Consider the following 14,861-nt stretch of genomic DNA (forward strand, 5'->3'; position numbering starts at 1 on the left):
GAAGACAGATACAAAGTACTCATTTAGTTCCTCAGCCATGCCCTCTGCCTCCATAAGAAGATCTCCTTTTTGGTCCACAATCAGCTCCACTCTTCATTTGACTAACCTTTTACTATTGATATATTTATAAAAGATTTTTGGGTTCCCTTTTATGTTACCTGCTAATCTATTCTCATACAATCTCTTTGTCCCTCTTATTTCCATTTTTCAGTTCTTTTCTATACTTTTTGTATTCAGCTTGGTTCTCTACTGACTTATGAGCCTGACATTTATCATAAGCTTCCTTTTTCTGTTTCATTTTAATCTCTATATCTCCAGTCATCCATGGAGCTCTAGCTTTGGATGCCCTTCCTTTCCCGTCATGGGAATGTGTCTAGCCTGTACCCAAACTATCTCCTCTTTGAAGGCCATCCATTGCTCATTAACTGTTTTATCTGCCAATCTTTGATTCCAATCCACCTGAAATTTGCCCTCCTCCAGCTGAATATTTTCACATTTGATTTTTCCTTGTCCTTTTCCATAACTACTCTAAACCTAATATTGTGATCACTGTTTCCCAGATGCTCTCCCACTGAAATAGGCTCCACTTTCCCCACTTCATTCCCCAGAACTAGATCCCGCACTGTTTCCTTCCTCGTTGGGTTGGATCCATAGTGATCAAGAAAGTTCTCTTGTACACATTTCAGGAATTCCTCCCCCTCTTTGCCCTTTACACTATTACTAGCCCAGTCTATATTAGGATAATTGAAGTCTCCCATTCTCACTGCTCTTAAGTTAAAATCATAGAATAGAATCATAGAGTGATACAGCACAGAAAGAGGCCATTCGGCCCATCGTGCCTGTGCCTGATCTTTGGTAGACCTGTCCAATTAATCCCAGACCCCGGCTCTTTCCCCATAGCCCTGTATTTTTTTTCTCTTCAAGTATTTATCCAATCCTCCTTTGACAGTTACTATTGAATCTGCTTCCACCATCCTTTCAGGCAGTGCATTCCAGATCACAACAACAAAAAAATGTTTCCTCATGTCGCCTCTGGTTCTTCTGCCAATCACCTTAAATCTGTCTCCTCGGGTTACCGACACTTCTGCCACTGGAAACAGTTTCTCTTTATTTACTCTATCAAATCCTTTCATGATTTTGAACACATCTATCAAATCTCCTCTTGACCTTCTCTTCTCTAAGAACAAACCTAGTTTCTCCAGTCTCTCCACATAACTGAAGTCTTTCATCCCTGGTACCATTCTAGTAAATCTCCTCTGCAACCTCTCCAAGCCCTTGCCATCCTTCTGAAAGTGTGAGGCCCAGAATTGAGCACAATACTCCAGCTGGGGCCGAACAAGTGGTTCTTGCATTTTACTGCAATTTGCTCCTCTGTCTCCTTCCTACTATTTGATGGCCGATGGTATACACCCAGCAGTGTAATAACTCCTCTCTTCCTTACTTGTAACCAAATCAATTCTATCTTTGAACACTCAAGTGCGATTTCTTATACAAAGCACCTATTCATTTTGTGTCTGCAGTTACTGACATGTGTCTCAACAATCCGTGTGGACCCAATGCCTCCTGTACCCAGCAGGACGGAAGCTTCAGATGCTCCTGTGTGACTGGCTACACCTGGAATGGATCTGTCTGCACAGGTGTGTGATGGGAATCATTGAACCCGTTGGGTAATGAACTGAAGTCACTGCTTCCAGATAGGGGGTGGACCTTTTGTCAAGTTCCAAACCAGACCGGGGCAGGGCTGGGATCAGGGCGTCAGTTCTGAAGTTTACTTTGCTCATGGTGAAAATTAATTGAAAATCTTAACAACAGTGACTCTCCTCATGTTCGAACATTCAGACATGAAGAATTGCTACTTGGTGAAAGTTTGGGAGCCTATCTGTTGAACTGTATCTAGCTTGGGAGGGGAAAAAGATATGCAGAAAAAAAAGAATGTGTAGGTGAGTGGAGGAGTCCCGCTCATTTCCCTCATTATCAGTACACTTTCACTCAGTAATTGCCTTGAAATTACTTTTTGTATCAAAGTCTGGAATGGAGATTTGAATCGTTGAAGTGTTGTCCTAACCTGCTGAATGAATTTGAAAAAAAAAACTGGCACCTAGAGGCCAGGCAGCAGGTGCTACCAATGTCCCCTCCTTTTCACCAACCTATTCCCCTCCTGATGTCACTGATTCCTTGCTGGGGTACAGTTGCTCAGGCTTTGACCACACAAGGAGCCATACTTCATGTTTCATTGTAGACAGTGAGGCCTAGAAATTCACTAGCCTTAGCGCCGCTTTTGAGGCGCTAGAGGGACTAGCGCCAGAGTTATGGCCAGTTGAAAAATTCCCTGGGGCCCTAAAGCGGCGTTGCACCGGTAGCGCTGCGCCGGCACCGATGACGTCATCGGTGTGCGCAGCGTCCCGGTTGCCATGCCGACGGGCCCCAGCGCCGAAATTCAGTTGCGGCCGCCTCGCCCGTGGCAGCCGCAACTAAGACTCTGGCAACAGAGTCCAACATGTGTTTGCGCCGGCGCATTAAAGGCCCCGCGGCGGCCGGCCGCTTTCCCGCCGGCCGCCTGCCCGCAGCTCCCTCCCCGGACTTCTCCCCCCCCCGGAACAGATGCAAGCCCGGCACTTGTCTGAGGTGCCGGGCTCATTTTTGAAGAGATTTGCGCGGGCCGCGGCCGGGTGCAGGCAGCTCCTCCTTAACGGAAGGAGGAGGCCTGCACTTCCCGAGCCTGCCGCACCGCAGCGGGGGCCGCAGCGCCGGAATAGCGCCGCAATGCGGCGCGTTGCGCCAGTTTTCAGGCGCTAAAACCCTTCAGTAGCGCCGGCAGCCGTTTGGGCGCGGCGCTACTGAATTTTTGGCGCGCGCAAAGGGACTTAGCGCCGGCGCTAACTTCCGGCGCTAAAGCCCTGGCGCAGCGCAAACTCAATTTCTAGGCCTGAGTGTCCCCAGGGGGACATCACAACTGGGCCTGATCCTGTCCTCACTCGATGTTTACACACACACACTTTACACCCAGAGTAACTGAGCACCAATCAGGAGTGGGGACTTTCAATGATTTCCCCTCCCAGCCCAGGAGAGCTGCGACCGGTTCTAACACCCAACTACTGTCCCAACTGAACTCAGCTAACTCCGTACAGACCAGGAATCGAAACTGGGACCTTCCTGGGCTGTGAGGCCCAGTGCTACACCACATGGGGCCTTTACCCTCTGAACCAACAGAGGGGCGAAACTCATCTTTTAAAAGAGTCATGTGGTTCGAGCCTAAATCTGGGTGTGTAGCAGGGATAAACATTCACAAAGCTGGGAGCCTCCAATGAACTCTTTCTTTCTTCTAAACTTCAGATGTGAATGAATGTCAAAGTGGAAGCCACGACTGTCACAGCTCGGCCTCCTGTTTCAACATCCCCGGCTCTTTCCAATGTGTGTGTAGGGCTGGACACACTGGGGATGGAAGGACTTGTACAGGTAACTGACAATGAAACTTCCCAGGGGAAAATCTCCCCATTTCCATCTTCAGTCCTTGGCAGATTTTTGTATTCTGAAGAACATACAATATCTGGGCGTCTGTCATCAGGCCAGAACACAGAACCTGGGCCTTTCTTGTCTTTATGGATTAGCTACTTGTTTATTTTTACTTCTAATGCTAACTGGTCTGTTGCGTCACTGATGTATTAGGATCTGGATAGCAGTTGTGATGGTCCTAATCCAGACAGGAGAGCGGAGCACAGCAAGAGGCAGGGAGCAGAGCACACCAGTGACATGGCGGGGGTGGGGTGCAGATTTTTAAACGTAATCCTAATTGTCCCTGTCTGCTTCCCGTCTGTTTCCGCTCCCCTCATACAGCACCAGGGAAGGAAAAAAGGGAGGTTGGGTGGCAGTGCTGATTAAAGAAGTCATTGTAGTGTTGGAAAGGGAGGATGTTCTTGAGGGGACAAGGACAGAATCCATTTGGTTACAGTTGAGGAGCAAAAAGGGTATGATCACGCTATTGGGAGTATTCTGTAGGCCTCCAAATAGTGAGAGGGAGGTAGAGGAGCAAATCTGCAGGGAAATCGCAGAGATATGCAAGAGCTATAGAGTGATGATATTGGGGGACTTTAATTACCCAAATATCAATTGGGATAATGCTAAGGTAAAGGTAAAGGAGGGGAAGGAATTTCTAAAATGTGTTTAGGAGAATTTCCTTGGGCCCAACTAGGAAAGAGGCATTGCTGGATCTGGTGGGCCAAGTCGACCAAGTGTCTGTGGGAGAACACGAGTGATCATTGTATCATAAGATTTAGATTAGCAATAGAGAGGAGCAAGGAACAATCTAGAGTGGAACTTCTAAACTGGAATAGGGTTAACTTCAATGGGATGCGAAAGGATCTAGCCAGGGTAAAATGGAACCAAAGATTGACAGGAAAAACTGTAACTGAACAATGGGTGATCTTTAAGGAGGAGATGTTCCAAGTACAGGCTAGGTACATTCCAACAAGAGGGAAGGGTAAAGGAACCAAAGCAAGGGCTCTTTGGATGACGAGGGAGATAGAGAAGGTGATGAAACAAAAAAAGAGGGTGTATGATGCATGTCAGGTGAATTCTTCAAGGGAGAACCAGACCAAATACAATAAGTTGAGAGGGGAAGTGAAGATGAAAATAAGATTGACAAAGAGAGAATGAGAGTAGAATGGCAGTTAACATAAAAGGGAACCCAAAAATATTCTACCGGCATGTAAACAATAAGCAGGTAGTAAGAGGCAGTGTGGGGCCTATTAGGGACAAAGAAGGTGATATGCTTAGAGGTGCAGGGCAAGGCTAGAATACTCAAAGAGTACTTTGTATCGGTGTTTACTAAGGAGGTGGATGCTGACAAAATATCGGTAGAAGTTGAAAAGGTAGAAGCAATGGAAGGGGTGAAAATTGATAGAGAGGATGTATTAGAAAGGCTGGGTATGCTTAGAGTGGACAAGTTGCCTGGTCCAGATGGCTTGCATCCCAGGTTGCTAAGGGAATTGGGGGAGGAGCTAACAGAATCGCTTGCCATAATTTTCCTATCTTCCCTAGAAGCAGGGGAGGTGCCCGAAGATAGGAAAGTGGCAAATATGACACCATTGTTCAAGAAAGGGTGTAAGGACAATCCTAGTAACTACAGGCTGTTCAGTTTAACATCAGTGGTGGGTAAAGATTTAGAAACAATAATCAAGGAAAAGTTTAACAGGCACTTGGAGAGGTTTAAGCAAATTAAGGAGAGCCAATACGGATTTGTAAAAGGCAGATCGTGTTTGACTAATCTAATTGAATTTTTTGATGAAGTAACAGGGAGGATTGATGAAGGGAATGCAATGGATGTTGTCTGAATGGATTTTAGGAAGGCAGTTGACAAAGTAGCACACAGAAGGCTGGTTAACAAATTTGAGGCTCATGAAATAGGTGGGTCAGTGGCAGCTTTGATAAGGAATTAAACTTAAGGATAGAAAACAGCAAGTTTTGTTAAATGGCTGTTTTTCAGACTGGAGGATGGTAGACAGTGGTGTTCCCCAAGGGTCAGTGCAGGGGCCACTGCTTTTTTTGATATATATATAAATGACCTGGATATTGGAATACAGAGTAAAATTTCTAAATTTGCCGATGACACCAAACTTGGGGATGTGGCGAACAGTGAGGATAATACCAATCAACTGTAACAGGACATGGAAAGGCTAGCAGAATAGGACATAGAAAGGCTAGCAGAATAGGACATAGAAAGGCTAGCAGAATAGGACATAGAAAGGCTAGCAGAATAGGACATAGAAAGGCTAGCAGAATAGGACATAGAAAGGCTAGCAGAATAGGCAGACAAGTGACAGATGGAATTTAATACAGAGAAGTGTGAGTTTATGCATTTTGGCAGAAGGAACAGGCAATATATACTTAATGGCACAGTTTTAAAGAGTGTGCAGGGACAGAGAGACCTGGGAGTTACTGTGCATAGGTCCCTGAAGGTGGCAGGACATATTGAGAGAGTGGTTAGCAAAGCATATGGGATCTTGGGCTTCATAAATAGAGGTATTGAGTACAAAAGTAGAGAAGTTATGCTGAACCTTTATAAAGCGCTGGTTAGTCCACAACTGGAGAATTGCGTCCAGTTCCGGTCACCACACTTTAGGAAGGATGTGAAGTCCCTTTTGAGGGTGCAGAGGAGATTCACCAGAATGGTTCCAGGAATGGGGGATTTTAGCTACAAGAACAGGTTGGAGAAGCTGGATTTGTTTTCATTAGAGCAAAGGAGGTTGAGGGATAATTTGATAGAGGTGTACGAGATTATGACGGGTTTGAATAGGCTAGACGGGGAAAGGCTGCTCCCACTAGTTGATGGTACAAGGACTAGGGGGCACAGATTTAAGGTTTTGGGCAAGAGATACAGGGGGGACGTGAGGAAAAACTTTTTTACGCAGCGAGTGGTGGTGACCTGGAATTCGCTGCCGACGGAAGTGGTGGAAGCAGAGACAAATGTTTTCAAGGGGAGACTGGATAGGCACTTGAGGGAAATAAACTTGCAGGGCTACGGGGATAGAGCGGCGGAATGGGACTGACTGGATTGCTCTGCAGAGAGCCGGCACGGACTCGATGGCTGAATGGCCTCCTTCTGTGCCGTTATGACTCTATGGGCTATAATTTGAGTAGTGCCCTGGAAAAATTAGCACCCCCGTGCCGGAAATTGAGTGGTTGCACCCCAAGAGGGAAGCGGGGATCTACTGGAAGCACCCTGCATCCCTCTTGGGGCGCTGTGAGTCAATATCGCGGTGCTACGGCGCTGTGGTATTGCAGGCCTTCCTCCACTCCTTAAAGGTGCTGACAGTCGGCCAGCAACAAAAATGGCCACCCCGCACCTCGCCTTTAAATTGCGCCTCCCCGGCCGCAGGTAGGCCCCCTGATCCCATCGGACATAGCGTCCGGCGGTAAGTCAGGGGGCGCTCCCAAAGATTGCGGCCGGTGCGCTGCGCAGAACGATGACGTTGTCGCCGGGTGCACAGCGCTGCGGGGTGCTACCGGTTAGCGCCGCCGCTAACCTCCCGCTGAATTTCGCGGGAGGCGTGAGCGGCGCCACGCCCAGGCATTAGTTGCTTTGCGCCCCATTAGCGCCCTAAGAGAGCACTGATGGGAGGCGCAAAGCAAGCCCATTTTTCCCCCTATGACTCTGATAGTGAAATATCTACACTTCAGCCCTAAACCACACGGGGAAAGTACTGCTTCACTCTCTGCGTGTAATGAAATCATGACCATGCTCTTGGTTGGTTCCTCTGGTCACTAATTTAAGTGGAAATCTAAATGTGTTTCTTTTAAAGCCGTGACCTAGAACTACTCCCAAGAGGAAATCGTCACCTGCGCATTTACAATGTGGCGACAGAGGGAGGCCACAGGAATTTGGATGCCCTTCGTTTCCTCCTCGTGGGAATGTGTCTAGCCTGTACCCAAACTAACTGCTCTTTGAAGGCCTCCCATTGATCATTTACCTGCCAAACTTGATTCCAATTCACCTGGGCCAGATCCCTTTTCAACTCACTGAAATTAGCCCTCCTCTAGTTGAATATTTTCACATTTGATTTTTCCTTGTCCTTTTCCATAACTACTCTAAACCTGATATTATGATCACTGTTTCCCAAATGCTCTCCCACTGAAACATGCTCCACTTCATTCCCCAGAACTAGATCCCGCACTCGTTGGGTTGGATCCATGGTGGTCAAAGAAGTTCTCTTGTACACATTTCAGGAATTCCTCCCCCTCTTTGCCTTTTACACTGTTACTAGCCCAGTCTATATTAGCATAATTGAAGTGCCCCATTCTCATTACTCTAATGTTAAAATCATAGAATAGAATCATAGAGTGATACAGCACAGAAAGAGGCCATTCGGCCCATCGTGCCTGTGCCGACTCTTTGGGAGAACTGTCCAATTAATCCCACTCCCCGGCTCTTTCCCCATAGCCCTGTATTTTTTCAAGTATTTATCCAATCTTCTTTTGAATGTTACTGTTGAATCTGCTTCCACCGCCCTTTCAGGCAGTGCATTCCAGATCACAACAACACACTGTAAAATAAAATGTCGCCTCTGGTTCTTTTGCGAATCATCTTAAATCTGTGTCTTCTGGTTACCGAACCTCCTGCCACTGGAAACAGTTTCTCTTTATTTACTCTATCAAAACCATTCATGATTTTGAACATTTGTATCAAATCTCTTAACCTTCTCTACTCTAAGGAGAACAACCCCAGCTTCTCCAGTCTCTCCACATAACTGAGGTCTCTCATCCCTGGTACCATTCTAATAAATCTCTTCTGCAACCTCTCCAAGGTCTTGATATCCTTCTGAAAGTGTGAGGCCCAGAATTGAACACAATACTTCAGCTGGGGCCAAACAAGTGGTTCTTGCATCTTTCTGCAAATTTGCTCCTCAATCTCCTTCCTGCTATTTGATGGCCGATGGTACACACCCAGCAGTGTAATAGCGCCTCTCTTCCTTACTCGTAACCAAATCGATTCTATCTTTGAACGCTCAAGTGCGATTTGTTCTAAACCGCACTCATTCATTTTCTGTCTGCAGTTAGTGACGTGTGTCTCAACAATCCGTGTGGACCCAATGCCTCCTGTACCCAGCAGGACGGAAGCTTCAGATGCTCCTGTGTGACTGGCTACACCTGGAATGGATCTGTCTGCACAGGTGTGTGATGGGAATCAGTGAACCCGTTGGGTAATGAACTGAAGTTACTGCTTCCAGATAGGGCTGGACCTTTTGTCAAGTTCCAAACCAGACCGGGGCAGGACTGGGATCAGGGCGTCAGTTCTGAAGATGCTTTCCTGATGGCAAAAATTCATTGAAAATCTTATACAATCAACTATGAGGCCCCTTTCAGTCAAATAGTCTATTTACATTCACTGTCAAGGATCACACATGAAGAATGGTCACTCTGGGTGTGGGGTGGGCTTGGGGTGGATGCTGGAGCCTTTCTGCGTCCTGTTAAACTGTATCAGTGTGGGGAGTGGGAGGGAGTAATGGGGGCAGATAAATAAAAGAGTAAAAGGGGGTTACAGAAAAAAATATATAACCGGTTGAGTTAATGATTAATGTTTAGGTGAGTGGAGTTGTTTATCACATTACTCTCATTTCCCTGAGTAACTCCATTTTTATACTTTATTATCCACGTCTGTAACAGTAATCGAATTGTTTAGTGTAATCTTTACCTGGTCAACAAATTAACTAGAAACTGCTGACACTGAGAGACCAGACTGTAGGATTTACTATTTCTCCCTTTTTTGCTGCCAATTTTCTCCCCTCCCCTCCTGATGTCATTGACGCTTTGCTGAGGCACAGTTATACTGATCCACATCGCACTTTCTTCATGTTTCATCGTAGAGAGTGAGTGTCCACAAGGGACTTCACAACTGGTCCTGATTCTCTCCTCACTCGATGTTCACACATGCACTGATTGGGTCATTGGTTTCTGTGTTGTAAATACTTAGTAATACATTGTAATACTTGTAAGAAGGAGCTGTGCTTGTCTAATACAAGTCAACATAGAAACATAGAAGATAGGAGCAGGAGTAGCCCATTCGGCCCCTCGAGCCTGTTCCACCGTTTAATGAGATCATGGCTGATCATTCAATTTCAGTACCCTATCCCTGCTTTCTCCCCATTTCCCTTGGATCCCTTTAGCCTTAAGGTTTGTATTTAACTCCTTCTTAAATATATTTAATGAATTGGCCTCAACGGCCTTTTGTGGTAGAAAATTCCACAGGTTCACCACTCTCTGGGTGAAGAAATTCCTCCTCATTTCAGTCCTAAATGGCTTACCCCTTATCCTTAGACCGTGACTCCTGGTTCTGGACTCCCCCGCCATCAGGAACATCCTTCCTGCATCTTGTCTGTCTAGTCCTGTTAGAATTGTATAAGTTTCAATGAGATTCCCTCTCATTCTTCTAAACTCTAGCGAATACAAGCCCAATCGACCCAAGCTCTCTTCATACGTCATTCCTGCCATCCCAGGTATCAGTCTGGTGAATCTTCGCTGCACTCCCTCCATGGCAAGATCATCCTTCCTCAGATAAGGCGACCAAAACTGCACACAATACTTAAGGTGTGGTCTCACCAAGGCCCTGTACAACTGCAGCAAGACATCCTTGCTCCTGTACTCGAATCGTCTCGCTATGAAGGCCAACATACCATTTGCCTTCTGAACCGTCTGCTGCACCTGCATGCTTGCCTTCAACGACTGATGCACAAGGACACCCAGGTCTCGTTGCACTTCCCCTTTTCCCAATCTATTGCGGTTCAGATAATAATCTGTCTTCCTGTTTTTGCCACCAAAGTGGATAACCTCACACTTATCCACATTATACTGCATCCGCCATGCATCTGCTCAATTACCCAACCTGTCCAAATCATACTGGAGTTTCTCTGCACCCTCCTCACAGCACATACGCCGACCCAGCTTTTTGTCGTCTGCAAACTTGGAGATATTACATCTCGTTCCCTCGTCTAGATCATTAATATGTATTGTGAATAACTGGGGTCCTAGCACCGATCCCTGTGGTACCCCACTAGTCACTGCCTGCCACTCGGAAAAAGACCCCTTTATTCCAACTCTTTGCTTCCTGTCTGCAAACTTGTTCTCTATCCAAGTCAGTACCTTACCCCCAATCCCATGTGCTTTAACTTTACACGCTAATCTCTTAAGCGGGACCTTATCAAAAGCCTTCTGAAAGTCCAAATATACCACATCCACTGGTTCTCCCTTATCTATTCTACCAGTTACATCCTCAAAAAACTCCAGTAGATTAGTCAAGCATGATTTACCTTTTGTAAATCCATGTTGACTTTGCCCGATCCTGTCACTGTTTTCCAAGTGCTCTGCTATTACATCTTTTATAATGGACTCTAGCATTTTCCCCACTACCGATGTCAGGCTTACCGGTCTATAATTCCCTGTTTTCTCTCTACCACCTTTTTTAAATAGTGGGGTTACATTACTGTTCCAGAGTCTATAGAATTTTGGAAGATGACCAGCAATGCATCTACTATTTCTAGGGCCACTTCCTTAAGTACCCTAGGATGTAAATTATCAGGCCCTGGGGATTTATCGGCCTTCAATCCCGTCAATTTCACTAACACCATTTCCCTACAAATACTGATTTCATTCAGTTCCTCCCGCTCATTAGACCCTACGTTCCCTGACATCTCTGGGAGATTATTTGTGTCCTCCTTTGTGAAGACAGAACCAAAGTATGTATTTAATTGGTCAGCCATTTCTTTGTTCCCCATTATAAATTCCCCTGATTCTGACTGCAAGGGACCTACGCTTGACTTCACCAATCTTTTTCTCTTCACATATCTATCGAAGCTTTTACAGTCAGTTTTTATGTTCCCTGAAAGCTTACTCTCATACTCTATTTTCCCCCTCTTAATTAATCCTTTTGTCCTCCTTTGCTGAATCTTAAACTACTCCCAATCCTCAGGTTTGCTGCTTTTTTTGGCCAATTTATATGCCCTCTCCTTGGATGTTATGCTATCCCTAATTTCCCTTGTTAGCCACGTCTGAGTCACCTTTTTTGTTTTATTTTTATGCCAAACAGGGATGAACAAATTCTGTAGTTCATCCATGCGATCTTTAAATGTTTGCCAGTGCCTATCCACTGTCAACCCTTTAAGTAACATTCCCCAATCCATCCTAGCCAACTCATGCCTCATGCCATCATAGTTTCTTTTATTTATATTCAGGACCCTAGTCTCTGAGTCAAATACTTCACACTCCATCTTAAATGATGAATTCTATCATATTATGATCGCTCCATCCCAAGGGGCCTCGCACAACAAGATTGCTAATTAATCTTTTCTCATTACATAATACCCAGTCAAAGATGGCCTGATCTCTAGTTGGTTCCTCGACATATTGGTCCAGGAAACCATCCCGTATACACTCTAGGAATTCCTCCTCCACAGTATTGTTACTAATTTGGTTAGCCCAATCTATATGTGGATTAAAGTCACCCATGCCTTATTGCATGGGTCTCTAATTTCCCATTTAATGCCACCCCCAACCTCACCATTACTGTTTGGGGGTCTGTACGCAACTCCCACTAACATTTTCTGCCCCTTGGTATTTCTCAGTTCTACCCATACAGATTCCACATCATCAGAGCTAATATCCTTCCTTGCTGTTGTGTTAATCTCCTCTTTAACCAGCAATGCTACCCACCTCCTTTTCCTTTTTTGCCTGTCTTTCCTGAATATTGAATACCCCTGGATGTTGAATTCCCAGCCTTGGTCACCCTGGAGCCATGTCTCCGGAATCCCAATTATATCATATCCGTTTACATCTATTTGCACAGCTAATTCATCCACCTTATTACGAATGCTCCTCGCATTAAGACACAAAGCCATCAGGCTTGTTTTTTTAAAACTTAGACCTTTTAGAATTATTAGTTACTGTGGCCATGTTTGATTTACACCCTTGATTTCTCTGACTGCCACTTATGCTTTTCTCCTTCCTGTCTTTTGCTTCTATCCTTGCTTCCCTTTCCTCTTTCTCCCTGCACAGGTTCCCAGTCCCCTGCCATTTTAGCTTAAACCCTCCCCAACAGCACTAGCAAACACTCCCCTTAGGACATCGGTCCCGGTCCCGCCCAGGTGCAAACTGTCCAGTTTGTACTGGTCCCACCTCCTCCAGAACCGATTCCAATGTCCCAGGAATTTGAATCCCTCCCCCTTGCACCATTCCTTTAGCCACGTATTCATCTGAAATATCCTTCTATTTCTACTCTGACTAGCACATGGCACTGGTAGCAATCCTGAGATTACTGCCTTTGAGGTCCTATTTTTTAATAACTCCCTACATTCAGCTTTTAGGACCTCATCCCAGTTCTTACCTATATCGTTGGTACCTATATGCACCACGACAACTGGCTGTTCACCCTCCCCCTCCAGAATGTCCTGCAGCCGCTCCGAGACATCCTTGACCCTTGCAATCGGGAGGCAACATACCATCCTGGGGTCTCGTTTGCGGCCACAGAAATGCCTATCTATTCCCCTAACAATAGAATCCCCTATCAGTATAGCTCTCCCAGTCTTTCTCCTCCCATCCTGTGCAGCAGGACCACCCATGATGCCAGGAAGTTGGCTGCTGCTGCCATCTCCCTCAACAATATCCGAAGCGGTGTATCTGCTTGAGAGGGGGATGGTCACAGGGGACCCCTGCAATACCTACCTGTGCCTACTACTCTGCCCGGCGGTCACCCATTCCCTTCCTGCCTGTGCAGCCTTTACCTGCGGTGTGACCAACTGATTAAACGTGATATCCACGACGTCCTCAGCATCGCGAATGCTCCAGTATGTATCCATTCGCAGCTCCAGTGCCGCAATGCGGTCTGTCAGTAGCTGCAGCTGGATACACTTCCCGCACACATGGTCATCATGGACACAGGAAGTGTCCCTGATTTCCCACATAGTGCAGGAGGAACATACCACGGGGCTGAGGTGTGCTACCATGACTTACCCTTTAATTAATTTAATTTAAATTAAATCAAATCAATGCCACAAATTTCACTACAATTAAATTATATACTCAAGAGCCCTTGTTTACTCGCACTCCCCACTACAAAACAGAGACCTTAGAAATTATAACCACAAAAATTAAGACCTTCTAAACTTTATAAACTATTAACCTTAACTGTCAAACTATAGAGTAGTATAAATACTCACCTGGCCGTACTCACCCAATCAGCAGCTTCCTCTTGCCCGCGTCACTTTTTGAATCATGGCATGGCTCTGGAATAGCGCCGCTGGTCTGCGAGATTGACCGGCCTTTGAAAAAAAACCACGAAAGTAAGTTTAAATACTTACTGTACTCTCCTGCTGCTCGCGACACCGGCCTCTTCCTACAGGGTGAAAAGTTAGGAAAAACAAAGGCAAAGCAAGGGAGCTCCTCCTTCCACTCCTCACCTAACTCCCTGACTCGCCCAACTGTTGAAGCCGCCGTCAATGCAAAATCGCACTTCAAAGCCTGTTTTATAGGCCCTGAAACAAAGGAGACTTGCGAGCCCAACTAGAGGAGAACCAGCAAAATCTAGTTTCCCTCATTAACTGCCTTCAGCTGCTCTGAATTGTAGGCCTTTATAACCCTGCTTAAAACTGGGAAATTTAGATTTTAAACAGTAGACAGTTACAGTAAATGTGAAACAAACAAAAGTTTGATTTTAGCAACCAGTTAAGCCTCCCTGACTCACCCAAGGTGGTAACGTTAACCAGAGTCCTTAATAATGGCCAGTAAGCTACCTGATGTCCATGACCAGGATCTAATGTCTGCTGTAGTTCAAAATCTGTATCATCCTATTCCCAATTTTTTTCTCTGCTCCCTCCGGAATCTGCTCACTCTCACTTAGTTATAGCTCCAGGCCACTGGGACCTCATCCAAGTAACCATTCTTCGTGTGAGGCTGAGAGCATCACCAAGTTACTGACTCATGGGGGACATTCTAGCCGAGCCCAATCCTGTCCTCAATATCCAAACACCTGAAATTTCCAGTAGGGGGGTCACTGTGTCGAGAGTTGGCATCCTGCCTGATTGACCCCTCCCCCATCTCGAGTCGCTGAAGTCAACTGTACTCCCCTACTGCCACCCTAGCTGAGAACAGGCAACTCAGGTGAGATGGAGAGGGGGTTGGAGATGAAATATGTGGAGATAAATCTGGGTGTGTAGCAGGAGGAAGTTTAACGTTCACAAAGCTGGGGAGCCTCCAATGAACTCTCCCTTTCTTCCAAACTTCAGATGTGAATGAATGTCAAAGTGGAAGCCACGACTGTCACAGCTCGGCCTCCTGTTTCAACAGCCCCGGCTCTTTCCAATGTGTGTGTCGGGCTGGAC

At 46.0% G+C, this 14,861-nt stretch overlaps 1 protein-coding gene across 1 annotated transcript in view; it reads left to right on the plus strand.

The window, feature by feature from the left end:
- LOC147105997 (uncharacterized) overlaps positions 1 to 14,861 on the plus strand; it is a 297,066-nt gene that overhangs the window by 60,780 nt on the left and 221,425 nt on the right. The window contains exons 12-13 of the mRNA XM_086009782.1: positions 1,521 to 1,637; positions 8,550 to 8,666. Of these exons, the coding sequence (XP_085865908.1) occupies positions 1,521 to 1,637; positions 8,550 to 8,666 (234 nt within the window). The remainder of the gene's footprint in view (positions 1 to 1,520; positions 1,638 to 8,549; positions 8,667 to 14,861) is intronic.

Source organism: Somniosus microcephalus, chromosome 16 (genome assembly GCF_052327205.1).
Source record: "Somniosus microcephalus isolate GS21.2 chromosome 16, FLI_Smic_1.0, whole genome shotgun sequence".
NCBI classification, from domain to species: domain Eukaryota; kingdom Metazoa; phylum Chordata; class Chondrichthyes; order Squaliformes; family Somniosidae; genus Somniosus; species Somniosus microcephalus.